This window comes from Crocodylus siamensis, chromosome 4 (genome assembly GCF_052110815.1).
Source record: "Crocodylus siamensis isolate JL-2025a chromosome 4, ASM5211081v1, whole genome shotgun sequence".
In the NCBI taxonomy this organism is placed as follows: Eukaryota; Metazoa; Chordata; order Crocodylia; family Crocodylidae; genus Crocodylus; species Crocodylus siamensis.
Window position 1 is genome coordinate 28,859,627 of NC_143398.1, and position 18,382 is coordinate 28,878,008.

At 44.9% G+C, this 18,382-nt stretch overlaps 1 protein-coding gene across 4 annotated transcripts in view; it reads right to left on the bottom strand.

The window, feature by feature from the left end:
• CELSR1 (cadherin EGF LAG seven-pass G-type receptor 1) overlaps window positions 1-18,382 on the bottom strand; it is a 263,086-nt gene that overhangs the window by 14,726 nt on the left and 229,978 nt on the right. For all 4 annotated transcript variants that reach the window (XM_090042082.1, XM_090042084.1, XM_090042083.1 and 1 more), the window contains exons 22-27: window positions 18,101-18,268; window positions 15,211-15,337; window positions 11,394-11,594; window positions 6,016-6,190; window positions 2,611-2,723; window positions 438-517 (exon numbers count right to left, since the gene is read on the bottom strand). In XM_090042082.1, the coding sequence (XP_089898208.1) occupies window positions 438-517; window positions 2,611-2,723; window positions 6,016-6,190; window positions 11,394-11,594; window positions 15,211-15,337; window positions 18,101-18,268 (864 nt within the window). The remainder of the gene's footprint in view (window positions 1-437; window positions 518-2,610; window positions 2,724-6,015; window positions 6,191-11,393; window positions 11,595-15,210; window positions 15,338-18,100; window positions 18,269-18,382) is intronic.

An 18,382-nucleotide genomic window follows, 5' to 3' on the forward strand; every position in this document is an offset into this window, starting at 1 on the left:
GGAAAAAAAGGGGGAAATTTCTCTCAGCCTCACATCTACTGTGATCATAAATATACCTGGCTCAAACACTGTCAGGCTTAGAAGGTATTCTGCAGTAGGGAATTTCATGGAAGACAATGTTGAGAAGATTTGGGGTGGATTGGAATGGTGTCCTGTAGAGTAGTCAACAATTCATCTTTTCCCCTTTCTCTCCTATCTACACCCCCTTCTAAGCTATCCACCCTAAGGAAGTTTTTCTACAGAGTCAAGGAGAGAAGGATGGGAATAAATGATGGCACAGAGACTTAAACTTTTCTGTCAATGCAAACTACTCCCACTGTGTTTCCTCAGCCACCCTGTTTCCTCCCCTGCCCTCTTAGGTTCTCTTTAGAGGGACCCTTTTTTTTATCCCTGGCCAGGAACATTTCTTTCAGTCTGAGCTTTGCCTGCAAACTTACGCAACTCCTGTTTTTTCAAATGAACGTTGCCTTCTTCTGCAGGATGCTTTCACTGCTAGTATAAAGATGACAGTATTTATCTGAAAGGGAAATTTAAACGACACCATGTGGAACTTTTATAGAATTTGACTGAGCTCAGTTTTCATGGATGCAGGAATATTTTAACATAGAAAGGTCTGCTTTGCAAAGGGATTTCCTTTTAAGTTACAGGTTTCTTCATATTCCTAAGATGCCCCAGCTCTGAGTCAACATCCATCAGGGACCTTCTTATAATTCTCACTGAGATTCATTATATCATGTCTGCTAAAGCAGCCCTAACCAGTGAATCTAAGGGTGCAGACAGAAGTGCAGCTCCCAGCTGTTACTCATCATGTGTTCTGCAAAGCAACCTGAGTTACAGAACCAAACAGAAGTTCACTGTTGGTTCCAGCAGGGAGGGAAATCTAGGTGTGGGCTGGGAGCCTGCAACTGGGTTCCTCCACTAGCAATGGCCACAGCTCTCTGCCAGTGCTTGCTGTTTTCAGAATTGGAGGGGGAAAAGGCAGTGGAAGGAGCTTGTTCTTGAGGCTGAAGGGTAGGGTAGGCGAATTGGAGCCCCTCCACACTGGGGGTGGGGGTCTCCAATACACCCAATCCACACTCCAGGGGCGGCTGAAAAAATCCCAGACTGATCTCCTGGACATGCAATGAGGAGTCAGATTTTTCACCTGATCAGCCATTTTTGAAGCTGTCTGTAGCCATGCACTTGTGTTTGGTCCCAGCTATAAACTACTTTCTGTTAGAGGGGCACTGATACATTGGCTCGATATTGGATCAGCACTGATATAAAGAAAACTGACTGTATCAGAAATCGGCCTCATATGGCCAATAATTTGGCTGATAAATGGCCTGTGCATGTGCACAGCCACAGTGCAGCATGTAGGCGGCAAGGAGCACCGCCAGGCATTTTGGAGAGCTGCATGCAGCTGGAAGTCAGGTGTGCTGCAAGGGGAGGAGGGAGAGAAGAGGTGAGAGGGGCGCAAATCAAGGCCCCCATGGTAAGGGAGAAGTTGGGCTGGGGCTAGGGCAAGTACTCCCTAGCCGGGGCAGGGTGGGTGGGTGTGGGATGGAGCCGCAGCTCGTATGGGGAGCACAGAGGAGGAGCAGCTCCTGCCACTGCACGCCACTTGTCTGGGAGCCACTGGTCTGGCGGCTCACTCAGCACTCACCCACTCACCCGGTGGCTCCCACCGCTAATCTGGGAGGACATGGGGGGGCATATGCCTACAGATCTGTGTAAAGCAGGGCTGTGTGCAGGGGTGCCAGCAGTGGCACTGGGAGAGAGTTACAGAGGGGCTGCAACCACCCCAAAATTCACTGTAGTCCCCCCCAAGCCTCTTTCCCAGCACTGCTGCCACCCGCCCTGCGCAGCCTCAGCCCGCTGAGAAGAGCCCACCCTGCTCCATGCAGATCTGGAGGCACATGCCTCCCCTCCCCCCCAATGCCTTCCCAGACAAGCAATGGGAGCCACTGGGCGAGCAGACAAGTACTGAATGAGCCACTGGACCAGCAGCTCTTGGACAAGCGGCACACAGCGGAAGGAATTGTGTCCCGCCCCCCCGCCGCACCCTCTGGATAAGCCACAGCTCCGGCCTGCTCCTGCCCAATCCTGGCTGGGCAGCGCTTGCCCCAGTCCCTGCCCCAGCCCCACTCCTCCCCCTCACCATGGGGGCTGTGATCTGTCCCCCTCCACTCCCCTTCCCCTTTTACCACACCAGACTTACCTGGTGCATGCAGCTCTTCAAGCTGCTGGGCTGGTATCGGCCCCAAAAATCTGTATCAGTGGACCCCTACTTTCTGTGGCCAGATCCAGCAAAAAATGTCACTTCTGTCTGCACCCTAAATGAAACCCTCAATAGCGTGGTAGGAAAAAGTAGAGATGATGGGTCTGACTATGTAACTGTTATTCACGTGAGGAACTAAAAACAGTGCCCTAGCTCATGTGAACTGTACTTTCTCACACAAGTGATGCCAAACCGGATACAAAAATTTAGGTTTAAATAATCTTATAAATAGTTTTCGTATTTCATAGACATTAGGGCTGGAAGGGACCCTTCTAGTTGGTGGTATAACAAAAAGACAGAGGTAGTAATACAGAAGAGTTAGTGCAAGATGCAAGCTCCACAATACTTACTACTACAACAATCACAATGGGCCCTGCAAAACTCCAAATAAGGGTATCATGAACAGACAGCCAGCAGAAATCAGGGTTCCCATATCCCTCTGGATCCAGGCCCACAGCAAGTCCTAAACCACAAGAGATAGACAGCAAGAAAGCATTGTGATATGCTTTGTACATGTACCAAGCCACATGAACAAATAGGGTTAGAATCAATCTGGGCAACGCATAATGATAATGGTACAATGTGGTTATTAAATCATTCTAGACACTGAAAATTAGACATAATTGAATTAACCAGTTTTCAAAGTCAGAACTTAAAACCAATTCCTATTTTACAGCCTACTGATTAATACAAAGTTTAGCTATAGTGTACTGTTAACACTGGAGAGTCTGGGGTTGAATTTCAGCTACCAACCTCAGCAATTCCAATTTAACCTATCTGTACTGATATTTCAACTGGAGTCACCCCAAACTTGGGTTAGCCAACCAGAGTTAGCCACCGTTTGGGTGTTTTGCAGTCTAGGCATACCAAAGCCTCTGTGTCCATTCAGTCCTTGCCCTCTCTGATCAGGATGCTTATAAGAGCACCAAATTGGTGGGCTAGCATGTGATGTTGAGATCTGTCCACGTGGAAACAGCTGAGATTCTCAACTACTACATTTCATGTAGAACACTGCAGAGCTTGTCTTTATTAAAGATACAGAAATTCATTAACGAGGCATTTGTCATCTATCATATGGCAAATGGACAACTGCCCATTGCATAGGCAATAACTGCAGAGGCTGTAAGCATTTCAATACACGATAGTCCTGTTCACTTCAGTGGAACTACTTTTGTGCTTATAAACACCTTGCTGAAATGGGGCCTTAAAAGACATTAGGCAGAGCAGGGCAGAGGTAGCTCCATTTCACCCTGTTTGTTTAAAACCAGGCTCAGGGCCAATGTTCACATCTGGTACAGACTTATGAAAATTCAATTGTGGCTGTCTGGCAAAGGGATGGCTAGGGGATACATTTTCTGTGCAGTGTGGGATGAGATAGAACTGCCCTCTCCCCCTTCACTAGGATTGGTCTTTGCACCACACACTTTAGCAGTTGCCTTCCAGAAAGAATTTCACATAAGTCATTAAGGTACCATAAAATATTTGTATACAGAAGTAATTCTGCAGACACCAGCCATTTTCTAGGACTCAAGTTCCCCATTAGTGAGACCTTAACCATGATCTGCCCAAACATCTGGCTCTAAAACTAATTGGCAGACAGTAAAAGTTGTTTCACTCTCCAAATCCTACCCTATAACCTTCTAATAAAAGAGAGGCTAGCTTCAGCCTGGTTTAATTTTTATTGAAGTCAATGGTAATTTAAAGAGTACTTTATCCGAGGGTGGAATTGGGCCTGGGAATTTCATATAGGTGGCAAGGAATCTTAATAGTTCTCAGTTCAATTCAATTATTCTCAACTGCCCCAACAAGGGTTGCCAAAATATTTAAGGAAACCAAGACAGAACCAGTTAGGTCTGCCTCCTTCTCCGAGCATAGTTATGTTCTTCTACATGCACAGCAGACCTCTGGGGACTTTCTACAACCTTGGAGGTTAGGGTGAGATCTGCTCCCTTGTGAGAGAACTGCCTGGGTTTACAATGATACAAAGCAGCTGTCATGTACTTGATTCTTTTTTGCAATGACTGTTGCTACAGAGATGCAGGTGCTCAGCTAAATGTGTGTGAGATTAACAACAGATCAGCACTATAAAATCCTAACAGGTAAATGCTGTAAACCCCCTCATTTAGAACAGGATAGTATTAGATTATTTTTAAACCACTGACCCACTCTTGGATTTGGTTCACTTATATTTGAAGCCTCAAACAACCAACATGTACTTTAAAAATCTATTACATAGCTCCCAAGATCTCTAAATTACAATGATTCAGGTTTACTTGTGCAGGGGGTAATGCTAGTTAACTGAAATGTGTTTAGAGGCACCAGAATGAGCCAGCAATTTTCCTACCATATACCAAAAACAAAATATGCATTTGCTACAATATATGCAACTACATGAGGTATTTCACTGTGTTCCAGAGTCCTCAAAATCAATAAACTGGATGGAAGGACAGAATTATGAAGTTCTAATCACGAGTAAACCAGAGGAAATGAACAGCCCAATGTTTAATTAAATCCTAGTTTCTACTCACCCTGAGCAAAAGGAGTGAAAATTAGACTGCTATGAAATGTAAGATCAGGCTAACAGGGACAAATGTTGATTTAGTGCCTAGACACAGTGGCCTGCAGTGCTAAGGGAACACGTGGGATCAGCCTTCTACTTCCCTGCCAGTCACACATGCAGGATGATGCGTTTCCCAAGGAACACATTTTCATACTTTGGAGTTCTGACACATCGTGAAATCAAACATGACTCATGGTGGCTGTTCATGAACCTTTTCCTATTTTGAGTCATCACATTACCTATTGTTTGCAGTAAATCTGCTGGCAAAAATGTCAGTTAAAATGTTTTCATTTGTTTGAAAGATTCTAAAATGACAAATGCAATTGCCTATCTAAAACAGGGAATGTCTTGGAACTAGGAGAATCTTCCAAATTGCCTTGCTATCTATTCGACGACTAGATAAAAGCAATTCCTCTCTCCCCCTGCCTCCCCGGCTTTTTTTTCCTAGAGTGCTGTAGAAAACAAACCAGTCCTAGAAAAGACATCTGTACTACACAGAAAAAAATCATACGTTTGGAGAAGTCTCACTCAGAAAAATAAGTGCCGTCTGTTCCCATCTGAAGACATTAAAACTTCTGCTATTAATGACAGTATTTTATCTGCAAGAATAAACCTTAATGTATGAAAAAGTATTTAGTTCCTGATTATATTACGTATTAACATAGATATATCCTGAAGCATTTTAAACAAAAACAAATGCCCCTAGCTCTTCTGCAAAACTCACTCTCCCAGTTTCTTGTGTGCTTGTTTCAACATTATTCTATGTACTTGAGGTAATGTTACACATGCCTGACTGCAAAAATGGGCACTATTAGTTTCTCTGTGCAGGAGGAGCAAAATCATTTTAAGCTACAGGTAAAGTAATTACAATACATATAATGTTGTTCCTGGGCAAGGCTGAGGCATCTTGTTTTCACCTAAATTCAGTTATGTTCATGCCATTGTAAACATAAGCAAATTGTTTTGGTTTGGCAAAAGGCATCTGGTGCACTGATTTCCCAGGTTCAGACTGACATCTTCTTGCTTACTCTTCAACCTAGGCTTGATACAGGAAAGCATGTAAGCACATGCTCAATTTACTAGGCACGTTCTGAATTGCTCTCCTGTATGGGGCTTATAAGTGGAAAAGGGGAAACAAAACAAAGGTGTTTTGACTTTCCAGACCTGGTGGCCTCCCATTACCTGTTTCCCTTACCTGTTATAATGGCAGGAATCCCCCAACCCACAACGTAGTAGAACCTCATATGTCCGAAATTGATGTTCCTCACTTCAGTCAGCATGCGGTAGATGTGAAGTTGCTCCACAAACATCCAGGCAAAGGTGCTCATGTAGAAGTAGTGCAGGAGGATGGCTATCACAGTGCACACAAACTGGCAAAAGAAAAAGAACACTGCTATTAAAGCCGCTCCTGCTGAACTACCAGATGCTGTGATGCATGGAAGACTGGATCTTTGCAGCATGCTAAAGAAAATCCTAGTAAGATTTTGAGAGGACAAGACAGTAAAACCAATTTAATTGTTTTTATCCTGGTTTTGGGAAGTTCAGGAAAGCTGTTCATATCATGAAAGCCTATATTTTTAGATTATGTAGCCTGTTTCAGACTGATGATTGAGAATTACACCTCTCAATCCAACATGTGATAAAGTATTATACTCCATTCTCCAGAACAAACTTCTGAAACTAACATCTTTGTACATTTGATAGTTTTTACATTTAGGGTTCACAAACCAAATGGAAGTCAGGGGTCAAAATGTTTCTTACCTAGGCCACACATTGCAACCTCTGACATTTTGTTTTATTTTGGTCCAGAGGATCCTCCAAATCCTTTTCCTAGCATTGGTTTTCCTTGTCCAATACCAAGGAGTTAGGTGAATTCAGCAAAGTTACCAGAGGAATGTAATCGCAGATGGGGTCAGGGCTTTCAGAAAGAGACTGATCTATATCTTGGTGCCAGAGAAACTTCCCAAGAGATGTATTCTACCTAGAGTCTGATACCACTTTTAATGCTAGAGTATATTTCAGATAGAGAATTTACTGATGTGACCAACATCTTTCCTGTGTGGTTTGTGGCAGCTCTCACTGTCTCCCCAGGCAGAGAACATGTGCAGCAGGGTGTTTCACTTTGGTAGAGTTTAGTTTTGTGTTAATATCTGCTTTCAGGAGATGCAATATTGAAGATGGGTCCTTGTACTTGAAGGAGAAGGTGGTAGGGTTTGTGATAGCCCTAAGTATACCAGGGTCATAATTTGAAACTGGGAAATTATGGATAAAATTGAATGTGTTGGAAATTAGGCCTAATTAGTGGACAGGATGGATGATCTATTTCATCTTCATGCCCCTTAAAAAGTTTTTGGGGAGTGAGAACATGGGATCATACGAGGTTCCCTTGAGAAAGGCTAGGGGTCTTCTGCTCTGCTTCAGAGACTCTGCTGTTCACTGGTGAACCTCACAGATCATCTGGGACAGATGTCACTATACCATAGAGGATGTCTGAATTAGCAATTGCAGACTTTTAACATGCAAGATCCTGCACCCTTCATTGGGCCTACCTTTCCAGCCCACATCACTTTTTTCTTTCTCAACTTTCGACTTGATCCTAAGGCCAAATGCAAGATCTAGCACCAGCACAGTGAAACTGGCCAGCCTGAGGAGGACCCATGAAACTGGAAGCTCTTGAGAACATTACAATCCTGTCTCAGACTAGTTAAACAAGATAGGACCCAGAGCAATGTCTGTTGAGGCTAACCTGCTACTCCAAAGCTTCTGTTTGGGACTAATAGATTGCCTTGAATGCTAGGAACTTCAGCAGAAATCTGTATTTTCCACCTATTTGTTATCCTCTTCTTCCTCTTTTTTTATCTGTCTGCTTCAAAGCAGGGATGACTATTTCCTTCCCTTTCTTCCCCATTCAGAAGGACTGTTTGATAAAACCAGGGACTCTACCCAGCATTGTTTGAAGAGTTTAGATTATAGAAGTGTTTTTTCTAATCAGCCATTTTCCATTTAAAAGGCTTTGCGCTGGTTTAGATTATTTGTGCACTGTATATCACAATCAGTACACTTTCAGATACTGGCTATTTTAGCATGTTTGCATGGGACTGGGTAGGCCAGACCCTCTGATTCAGTACTCTCTGTCACATTTAACTGTATGATGTTTAGTGACAGGGTCGTATCAATGCCTTTGACTTTCTGGTGCCTTTATACATCAGTGAAAATATAACCTATAAAAAAAACAAGCCTTTGTTGTATTCATGTAGGTGTGTTCTTTATTTGCTTCTACTGGCATGTCTCTGTGTGGGCTGCACTGAAAATTCCACCTTTATCAGGTATGGAACAAAGAAAATAAATCATTTCTGTCTATCAGTAAGCTATGGGGGATTAAAAACCTCTCTCTCCAGTGTGATTGTTAATTTACAGAAACCCATAAAGGCCAGGCTCCACGCCAACCACTTCAGTATTATTTGTGCTCCAACATTTTTTCTTTTGATGTTCAGCAGTGCATGACTTGCTTGACAACTCTCATTCCACACAGACAGATGAATTGCTGCCTCAAACGCACACAACTTTTCCGTCTTCCCTGCTTCTCAGATTGGTAAAGCTGCAGGGAGTGGCTTTACCTTGTACAAAACTATGTTCCCCAACTTAGATTTTTCAATATGGCGTATGTTTAAAGATGTTACAATACCGTATAATAGGTGAAGGGCAAGGGGAAAAATTAAAAAGGTGATCACGTATCTGGCATGTTGATACAATAGTTCTTGCAGTATAAAAATGGTAGGGAGCTGAAGAGAAAACCCAGAAAATACCACTATTGGTAGCAATGAAGTTTGTGAAGTAACCTAATAAGATGTGTTATTTTACTTGTTTTACATCAATTTACTTAGCAGTTCATACTAGAAGTTCACAGAATATAACTGAAAATGAGGAATTATTCTCAATTACGTTGCTTCCACTGAGGTGCTACAAGGAACTGGTTTTTGTCCCATGCTATTCAAAATCTATATTACAGATTTGGAAGAAAACATAAACCCAGTGCTGGTAAAATGGAGGTGACAAGAAATGGTGGTCTTTTAAGTATGGGGAAAATTCAGTAATGCACCCAGGCCTGGATCACTTGGTAAGGTGATATGGACAACAATAAGTCAAATGCAAGGGCAGCATTTACAAACAAAGGACATAGGCTGCACTTTCAAGATGGAAGATGGTAACCTGGAATGCAGAGACAATGAAAAGGAGTAAGGTGAAGTGACCCAAGTGAACATGACCAACTCTCAGTATGATGCTGTAGCTGAAAGGACTGGTGAGATCCGTGGATGTATAAACTTGATAATACCAAACAGGAGTGGGGAAGTAGCATTACAACTATATACAATAGTGAGACAGGCCCTGGAATGTGGTATCCAGGTCTGGCACTCACATTCCAAAAGCAAGTTGAAGCACTGGAAGGGATTCAGGTAAAAACTAGAAAGCAAGCTGAGGTCTGGAAAAATCACTTTCTAGTGAGAAACGTGAGTGGCTTAATTAATCCACTGGGTAAGGTGCGCCTTGATCAAAGCCTACAAGCATCTACATGGCAAAGAGATTTCTGATAGTAGAAGGCACAACACAGACCCAGTGGATGGAGGCTGAAGTGGTATAAACTAGGACTGAGCCACAAATGTTGAATGATGAACAACATCCCTTGAGATGTAGTGGATTTTCCATCACTTCAAGCCTTTAAATCAAGGCCAGTTATATACCACCAATGGAAACTATGACCTTGATGTAGAAGGTTGTGGGTGAAGTCCTTTGGCCTGCTGTATACTTGAGATCAGATTAGATCAGTACTTCCCAACCAGGGTGCTACATTATTTGCATCCCCACCTACCACTGTTGCTTCCCTGCACTTACTTCCTGGAAACAGGTACACAGGGCAGCTTATCTATCAAATTTAATACAGACGGGAACACCCCCCTCCTGTAATAGTTGATTCCTGGTCTGGCCCTGTATGCACCTCCTGGAAACTGGGGAGCTGCTAAATTCAGAAAAGTCATGCCACAGTGGCGTAAGCCTGAAAAGGTTGAGAACACCCTGGGTTAGATTAATACAATGGTCCCTTCTGCCCCAAAAGCCCAAGAGTCTTTTCCATTTTTTCCCATGAGCAAAGTTTGTCTTGTCTGTTGTCTCATTTATTAAGATTTAGAGTAAAGTCTGTTTACAAAGGAATGTTTCTACTGGATTTTTCAAATATTATTTGTGGAAACATTTCTAATGGTGTTTATTTTTTATCAAGACTTGTCTGTATGCATTTCAGGGAGAAGGTAGAGAAAACTGACACCTTAGACACTAACTGGTTCAAAGATGCCTGACCTTTCAGAGGCAATGGTGTATTTCAGGGGAGATCAAGATCTGGCCTGTAAGCCAGATCTGACTGTGGAGCCATATTATCCAGTCCATGGGGCCTCCCCACAAGTCCAGAAATTTGTTGACAGGGGAGCAGTGGCAGCATCAATTGCTTCAGCTCCTGGAGCAGCAGCAATTAATGCTGCTGTCACTCATCTTGCTGCCAAATTTCCAAACTTGCGAGAAGCCCCAAGGGCCAAATGAAGTGGCCTTGTGAGCTGGACTGGGCCCACAGACTAGCCCCCATGCCAGACTGGGCCTCCAGACTGAGCCTGCACATAGGATTGGGCCTGTGGACTGGCTCCACTCCACTCACTCAGCCTGCACGGCCAGATGAGTTAGGTACCATTTGCCTACTTCATGATATGCTTTTCAGTGCTTCTCATTCCTCATCTATATTTTGACTGTTTGTTTATGTAGAGTATAAGCTCCTTGGTCCAGTGATCTTGGCTTCTGCCTATCTGCATTACCGAAAACAACAACTAAAAATAACAACTACTAGCATGGAGTATGAAACATGAAAATGCCATGTACACTCACAGTTTCATTCCAGTTTTTGTGAAACACACACTGAAGTGAAGAAACACATAGTGAAATGACAACAATATGCATGCTGTATTGGAAAGCACAAGGCTAGGCAACAGGTTTCCTAGGTCTGTCTGTGTTCAGTAACTGGCTTCTCCGGTATCATCATATGAGCATGGGACACACCTCATACTTGAACAGCACGTGAAGTTGGTGACATGCCTTTAGGCACTGGGAACTGCCTATAAAAGAGTGCTTCAGAATAAACTGTTGCAAGCCCTACTGAAGAGACAAAGCAAGGCAGCATGTAATCTGACAGAAGCGAAGGAAGAAATCAGTATGTTAAGAAGGTGTCTGTTAGGAGTCTTGAGAATGTTACCTGGAAATATCATGGTTGAGTCCACGTTGCCTGGACCTAGCTAGCAGGAGTATAGTTCTGTCAATAAGACAATTTATTGCTCTCCACACAATCAGCAGTGTATATAAAAAAAAGGTGTAGGCTTTATATTAAAAAAAAAAAAATCCTTAGGGGAAGGAAGGAAAAAAAGGGAAACAGATAAACAGCTGACATTTTCAACAGGAACACCAGATTTAAAGTTGTACAAATGCTTGCGTTTGGTAGTAATATGCCAGTTGGTATTCCAGAAGCACTGAAGTGGCCCTTACCGGGTTTTCCGTCTGGTTGATTCCAATAAGGAAGACCAATTCAGAGAAGAAAAGAGCTCCCACCAAATTTTTGTGAATGCTATGCAAGTTTGAGCGCAGTGTCCGGATCAGAGCCAGCAGTATAAATGTCATCAACAAAGCCACCAGTGAGATGGATACAGTCGTGTAAGTGACTATCTTCAGAGGAAGCACCTCGCCATTCTGTGAAGTGAAAGATTAAACACATCTGAGCGAATCCTACATTTTAAAAGGGATTCAGGAGATTCCTTAGAAAAGTGAGCCTTTTAGTTAATACACATTCAAGAGATTCTCTGTGGAACAGATGGAAGTTGGGGCAACAGTGACTCAACTGCTTGAGCAGGAACAAAATGTATCATAAATAAGCCCTTTTAAGTGTTAGGTTCAGGGGATTAAAACTATAAAACTTTCATTAAGTCTGTTTCAAACCACCTAACAGGTTCTACTTCGGTTTGGATTTATAGCTTCCTGAAGAAAATCAGTGTTAACAGGAAATAAACAAATATGCCAAGACAAACCTCCTCAGGATATCAAATATAAAAAAAAATCCTGTCAAAAGGACATTTTCATAGTGTCTAACATGCTGTTTTTCAGTAGACACATGTGATTTTGTCCATTGTGGAGGATAATGATGGGAATTCAATTAAAGTAAGAGGCATACTTAATCACGCTAGTCTACAGTACAGATATCTTCAGGAAGCTGCATGTGAGACTCTTTCCTTGACATCCTGCGCCTATGTTGGAACTAGTCTTCATTAGTTTTGAGCAGAGATCCTGGTTTTCTCTATTTAAAAATCACAAATTCTGATAAAAATGGCAAATTTTCTAATTAAAAAGCCCCCAAATCTGCATTTTTCCACAGTTAAAATGAAACACCACTATAGGTGTAAATATTGGTTGAACACAATGCTTTATTGATATATTTACAATTTTAAAGCAAATTGGAAGCCTACCAGTGCCTCAATCATTACAATAAAATAAATTCAAAATACCTATATATTTTGGCATTTGATTTTGTATTTTTATTATGGAAATCAGAGCTCCCCCTGCCCCTGGCTGTCTCCCCTGCTGCTTTATGGCACTAAGCAGCCTTGATATACTGATGCCCGCCCCTGCCCATGCTGTTGTCCCTCACTCCTGACCCACAGCCCCCCTGCCCTGCTGGTGCCCCTCACTCCTGACCCACAGCCCCTTACTCCCAGTGTGAGGAAGAGAGTGGGTGTTTGTGTGGAAGGTATGGTATAGGCACTGGCAATACATGGGGGTAGGGGGTTGGGGAGACATAAGTGATGTGGCAGGGGGGCACGGGGAGCATATGCCCTCCCAGGGTTACTGTGCCCACAGTGAGGTGCAGGACTGCAGCCAGGCCAGACCAGCTCCAGGCAGGAGCTGTTTCCATGGCCCAGCAGGCAGGACTTGGCACAGGAGGGAGTGCCATGCTACCATGGTGAGATGCGGCAGTGGTGGCAGTGCAGAGTTGTGCCTCCTGCTGCTGCTGGGTGAGGGGAAGGTGCCTTACCTCGGCAGCCATGGTGGTGCTCCCTCCCATGCCAGGTCCTGCCTCCTAGGCCATGGAGGCAGCTCCTTTGAAGCTGGTCCAGCCCAGCTGCAGCCCTGCACTCCACTGTGGGCACAGAAATCTGGAAGGGCACATGCCTCCCCCTATCACATTGCCTTCCCCCCTCCCTGACACACTTCTTGTTCTCCCTGGCCCCCCTGATGTGTTGCCTGTGCCCTTCCTGCCTCCCCAACACATTGCTTGTGGCCCACCTCCCCACCCCTATAGACTCACCTGGAGGGAGCTGTGGAAGCTGCTTTCTACCACCCTGCCTGGCTGTCACGTGCATGTGTGCATGCACTCATGCACATGGCATGGACACCCTCTGCATCCTGCTCCCCCCAGCCCCAAGCAGCCCATTGCAGGCTGGAATGTTGCCAGCCTGCAAGGGGGAAACCTGCAGTTTCTCACATTTTTCTCCTTTAAAAGGTAAAATCTGCATGTTTGTCTGTTAAAGGAGAAAATCCATGTTTTTCCACAGCAAACAGAAAACCTGGACCCCAGGTTTTGAGTTAGTGACTGGTCTATCCCAGGGGTGGGCAAAATACAGCCCATGGGCGAGATCTGGCCTGTGAGGCCATTCTATTTGGCCTGCGGGGCCCCTAAAACATTTAGAAAATGAATATTTATCTGCCCTTGGTTCCTGTAAAACATGACAGGTGCCTGGGGCAGTAGGACCCAGGGGAAGTCCTGGCGGGCTCCCGGAACAGCAAGGCCTGCCTGACCCCACCCCCCAAGCTGGAAGTCCCAGCAGGGGCTTCTGGCCTGGGACCTGACTGCCTGGGCTGCACCGGCACGGGAAACTCAGGTAAGGGGGGGGCCCCTTCCCCATCCCATGGCTAGCGCTCCCTGCTGCAGCTGCCTGCAGCTCGCAGGGGGCTGTCCTGAGCAGGTACAGGCAGCCCAACATGGACTGAAAGCAGCTGCAGCACAGAATGCCAGCCATGGAGTGGGGGAGGGGCCGCTTTTCCCCTGCACTCAGCACCATCTTGTAACCCACCCCTGCTGCAAGCCTGGGCCCCGTGCTGGCTCTGGGCTCCCCACTGGGGTTGTGCTGCAGCAGGAGCAGCTACGGCCTGCCCGCTTGCCATGCTGGGCAGTGTTGGCTGCTGCTGCCCACCTGGAGCTCACAGGCTGGGCAGCACAGAGGTGGCAGTGGCAAACACTGCCTGGCATGGCAAACAGGGAGGCTGCAGCTGCTGCCACTGCAGTGCAGCCCCGATGCAGAGCCTGGAGCCGGCATGGGGCCCAGGCAGGCAGCAGGGCTGGGTTACAAGCTGGTGCTGAGTGTGGGAAAAGTGGCCTGCCCCCTGCCCTGTGCCCCGCACTGCAGCCGCTTGCAGCCCACATGGGGCTGTCTGTGCCTGATCAGGACAGCCCCGCGTGGGCTGCGAGCGGCTGCAGCAGGGAGTGCCGGCCACAGAGCAGGTGAGGGGCCACTTTTCCCCAGGCTCAGCACCAGCTCCTTCCCTACCAGCAAGCAGGGGATCGGGGCTGCACACTGCCCCCCACCTGTACTGCAGGGCTGGAGGGGCACTGGGAGTGAGCAGGTGCATGGGGCCCACACTGGTGTCCCGGGGCCAGTGCTGGTGGAGGCCAGTGCAGCGTGGCAAAAGAACAGGGTCCTGGCTGGCAGGGGCTCTATGGAGCAAGGCCAGCTCCCCCTCTCCCTGCTGGTGCAGCCCAGCCCAGCCCAGCTCCACAGACCCCTGCCAGCCTGCGCCCCACTCTGGACCCCACCAGTGCTGGCCCTGGGACATTGGTCCCAAGACAGTAACCAGGTCATGGGGCACCTGTCAAGGGCAGGGCTACCCATGCAGTCCTCAACAGCTTGCCAAAACTGGGTAAGCGGCCCTCTGCCCGAAATATTTGCCTGCCCTGGTCTAGCTTGATTGCAGTTAACAGTTTCCTCAGTACCACTGTATTAGGGAACCATCTGGTGACCCTCCCTGTACAGTGTGATGGGAATACAGAGGGCTCCTTCCCATGTGGCTGCTCCTTCAGGCTCTAATGCTATTTGAAGTGCAGCCCAAAGCACCTTTACTGAGAAGGAAAATAAGAGAATAGCACTGGCATTGATTTATGATCTTCAACACTAATTTTTGTGACCAGATGACACTTGCAGCCAGTGCAGGAGTATACTCCCCAACACATGGTGGATCGTTTTGTTCAGTGGAGAAGGCAAAGGAGGACAAAGCATCTGAGGCCTCTTCTAAAATATCTTGACATGGATTTACCCACCTCTCGCTTTGAAATGTCCATTAAGACAGCAAAGCTGGTCATGTGATTGCACTGGCAAGCAATATGGCTCTGATTTCTGGAATAAAGTTCACATCCCTTGGAGGACCAGCCTCCTGTCATGCCAATTCTGTTGAATGAAGCAAACACAAGCAAAGTCATAAGCTTCGTTGTCATCTGAGAATATCCAGCTCACGGTGCTTCCACTATTCATCCCACATCCCACTGACAAAGGCAGATCCAGAGGGGGCATGGTGACACAGTCACATCCCCCTTTGGCTGTATGCTGCATGTGCAGTGAACTCTCTGAGCTCACTGGCATGTTAGTGCATCTCCAGATGAGAGCACTTGCATATGCCATGACCTCTATGAGCTCACCAGCTGGTTGACATGGGGTCTGCCCAGACCTGCTTGCACGCAGCTCTGAAGCCCAAAGGGTGAAAACTGCTGGTATTTGCTTTTCCCTTCCCTCCTGAATTCAGCAGCAGGGGAAAAAGAGGGGATGAGTGGTTGATAGCCATTTTCAGTCCCTGATTTCATGCAGCCCAGCCACCACTATTGCTTGTCCCCTCTTTTCTCCTGCTGCTGAATTCAGGGAGGGGAGAGGAAGGGGACAGATAAATCACAGCAATGCATATTCTCTGGGCTCTGGAGCTGTATGCAAGTAGGGGCTCAGGGAAGTCCCCACATCAATCATCTGGGGAGCTCAGAGCTTGCGGCGCAGGAGCTGCACTGACAGGCCAGTTCTGAGAGCCCACTGACATCCAGAATCATGGCGAGGGGTTGCAGCCACATCTCCTTTGGAGGTATGGAGCATGTGCAATGAGCTCTTCATTATGCATGGGCTATATTCCTGAAGTTGGGTGTGGCTGTACCTTTGTCACCACAATCCTGGATCCACCCAGGCCTATCAATAATACTAACTGCTGAAGCAACTCCTACTCTTAGACTGGAGACAACAGTTTCCAAGAGTGAGTTAAATACTTCTTCCTTTCCCTGCTAAGAACCCAAAGAACACTATCAAGGAAAACCCAAGGAAAACAATGAGTTAGAAATAATGTTTCCCGTTGTTTGTTACTGCCAATTTTGGGGGTCTTAAAATAGTATTTGCTGATTTAATTTTTTAAAATTTTGTCTTTGCTGGTTTGTGTGAGTGATCCACACAAACAGCAGCAGAAATGGACTGACCACAGAGGGCATCAGGTGGAACTGACCATAAACAAAGTGCTGTCAGTTGTGAAAATAAAGAGCCATGCATTTTCCCTCCAATTTCTCCATTTCAGTAATCTTAGCTGTTACTTGCAACAATCATACATGTTCATATGGAAACGTGGTTTTAAATTGGGTGTATTCCTTTACACTAGACTAGAAAATATAGGGAAATATGCTGTGGATAGCAATATGCTAAATCAGGGATTATGCTGTGCCAGCATCAAACAGGAACATAGAACCTGAAAAGAGGAATATAAAACTTGAAAAGTCTTCCCACCTCCACCTGCTATAATTCCACTGATTTCAGAGATAAATTTGTCCTCTTACCTACTATTCTATTCTGCAAATTAATTACTAAAAATACTCTGGTATTTATTTTAAGGAATTCAAATTAGATATTATGAGTGACCATTTGTTTGTCACTAAAATATTTCAAACCTGTGTTTGGAGTTAATTCTTCCCTTTATATATAGTTAGGTTAGTGCATATTCTTTGGTTACAAGAAATTTCAGTTAGGTAGTGAAGAGGCCACAAATAGACTGTAGTTCCAGTGCAGAAGGCACCACCAAGGAAGTAGCAGGCTGACCCATTTAACTGAGTTATTCTAGCCCCTATTACTGCTGCAAAACTTTAGGACTACAAGAACTGACATTCTGTCATTTGAGATACAATCAGCTGTTCACAGAACCAATTTTTATGTCATCAAGAAAGTTGTTCTTAACTTTGTCCTGAGATGACCTAGGACCAGTTCACATGTAGGTATATGGAATAATTTATTGCTACTGATTTATTAGATTTCTGTTGTCTCTTTGATCTTTCTGAATGTAATTAACTCAGCCTGTTTTCCCTGACCAGGAAGCCTAGTTGTATAATCTACCAGTACATTTCCACTTTCAAGATTTAGAACGTGTGTTTTTACATGCACTGTAATTTGAATATGCAGAATTATTAATTGCATCATCTCTTTCCATAACATTTTCCCTCATTTTCCTCAAACCTTTAAAATATCTTGCACAGAACTGCAGTATAGAACCCCAAGCCAAAAAGTGAATACACCTTTCAGTATCTTCTTGCATGTTTAAGAAATAGCTGTGTAGGTTTTCAACTAGATTCTACACAGGATATGAAACTAGAGACTAGACTTTTGTCAGATCATTTGTTCTGATTCCTCCCCTACTTCCCTTTATGCAAATCAGATGCAGAAACTGCTGCCTTATCCTGGTGGGCTGAAAGATGGAAGGGGAAAAGGTCAAAGGGTCCAAAGAAGACACTTCCTACCCACCCATTCCCACATATCCCTCATTTTTCAGTAAAATAAATGAAGACAAATAAGTAGAGGTGCACAGGAGAAAGGCAAGTTGCTTATTTCTTGTACAGTTGCCTTTGGCTGACTCAGGTATGCAAAATTATTGGCATGTCTGCAGTTTAGGCTTGATTGCAATAACAAAAAGTATATAGTTTGCACAATGTGAATCTGTAACTAGAGGATCATCTTTTGCTTCCTGGGATTTTTATGTTTAACCTGACTTGTGGAAAGAAATTACACTATTACCATATATCTGATTGCATGAACAAACTTAGAAAAAAGGACCCATGTTTACCCCCAGCCCAAATATCTTTCACACCAAGTGCACTGCCCTATCTCTCCCTTTCAAAATATTAAAGAAATCGACAAACATACGCAATTGAGTGGTTCCAGAATACACAGACTGGCTTAGTTCTTTCCTCTGTTTCGAGCATGGCATATTCCAGTATAATGGGCTTTTCCAGTGGGTTTGATAGAGGCTCCCCATCGTCATGAATGGTGGTACTCACTACAGGTGTGTTAATAATGGGTCGGTTTGGTAACCTAGAGGAATAACATCAACATGCAAAAAGACTTCAAAATGAAAATACAGAGGTCAGATTTTGCAGGTGCTGCATATGAGTGACTCACATTTAGGAACTGCAGCAGGTACCCAGT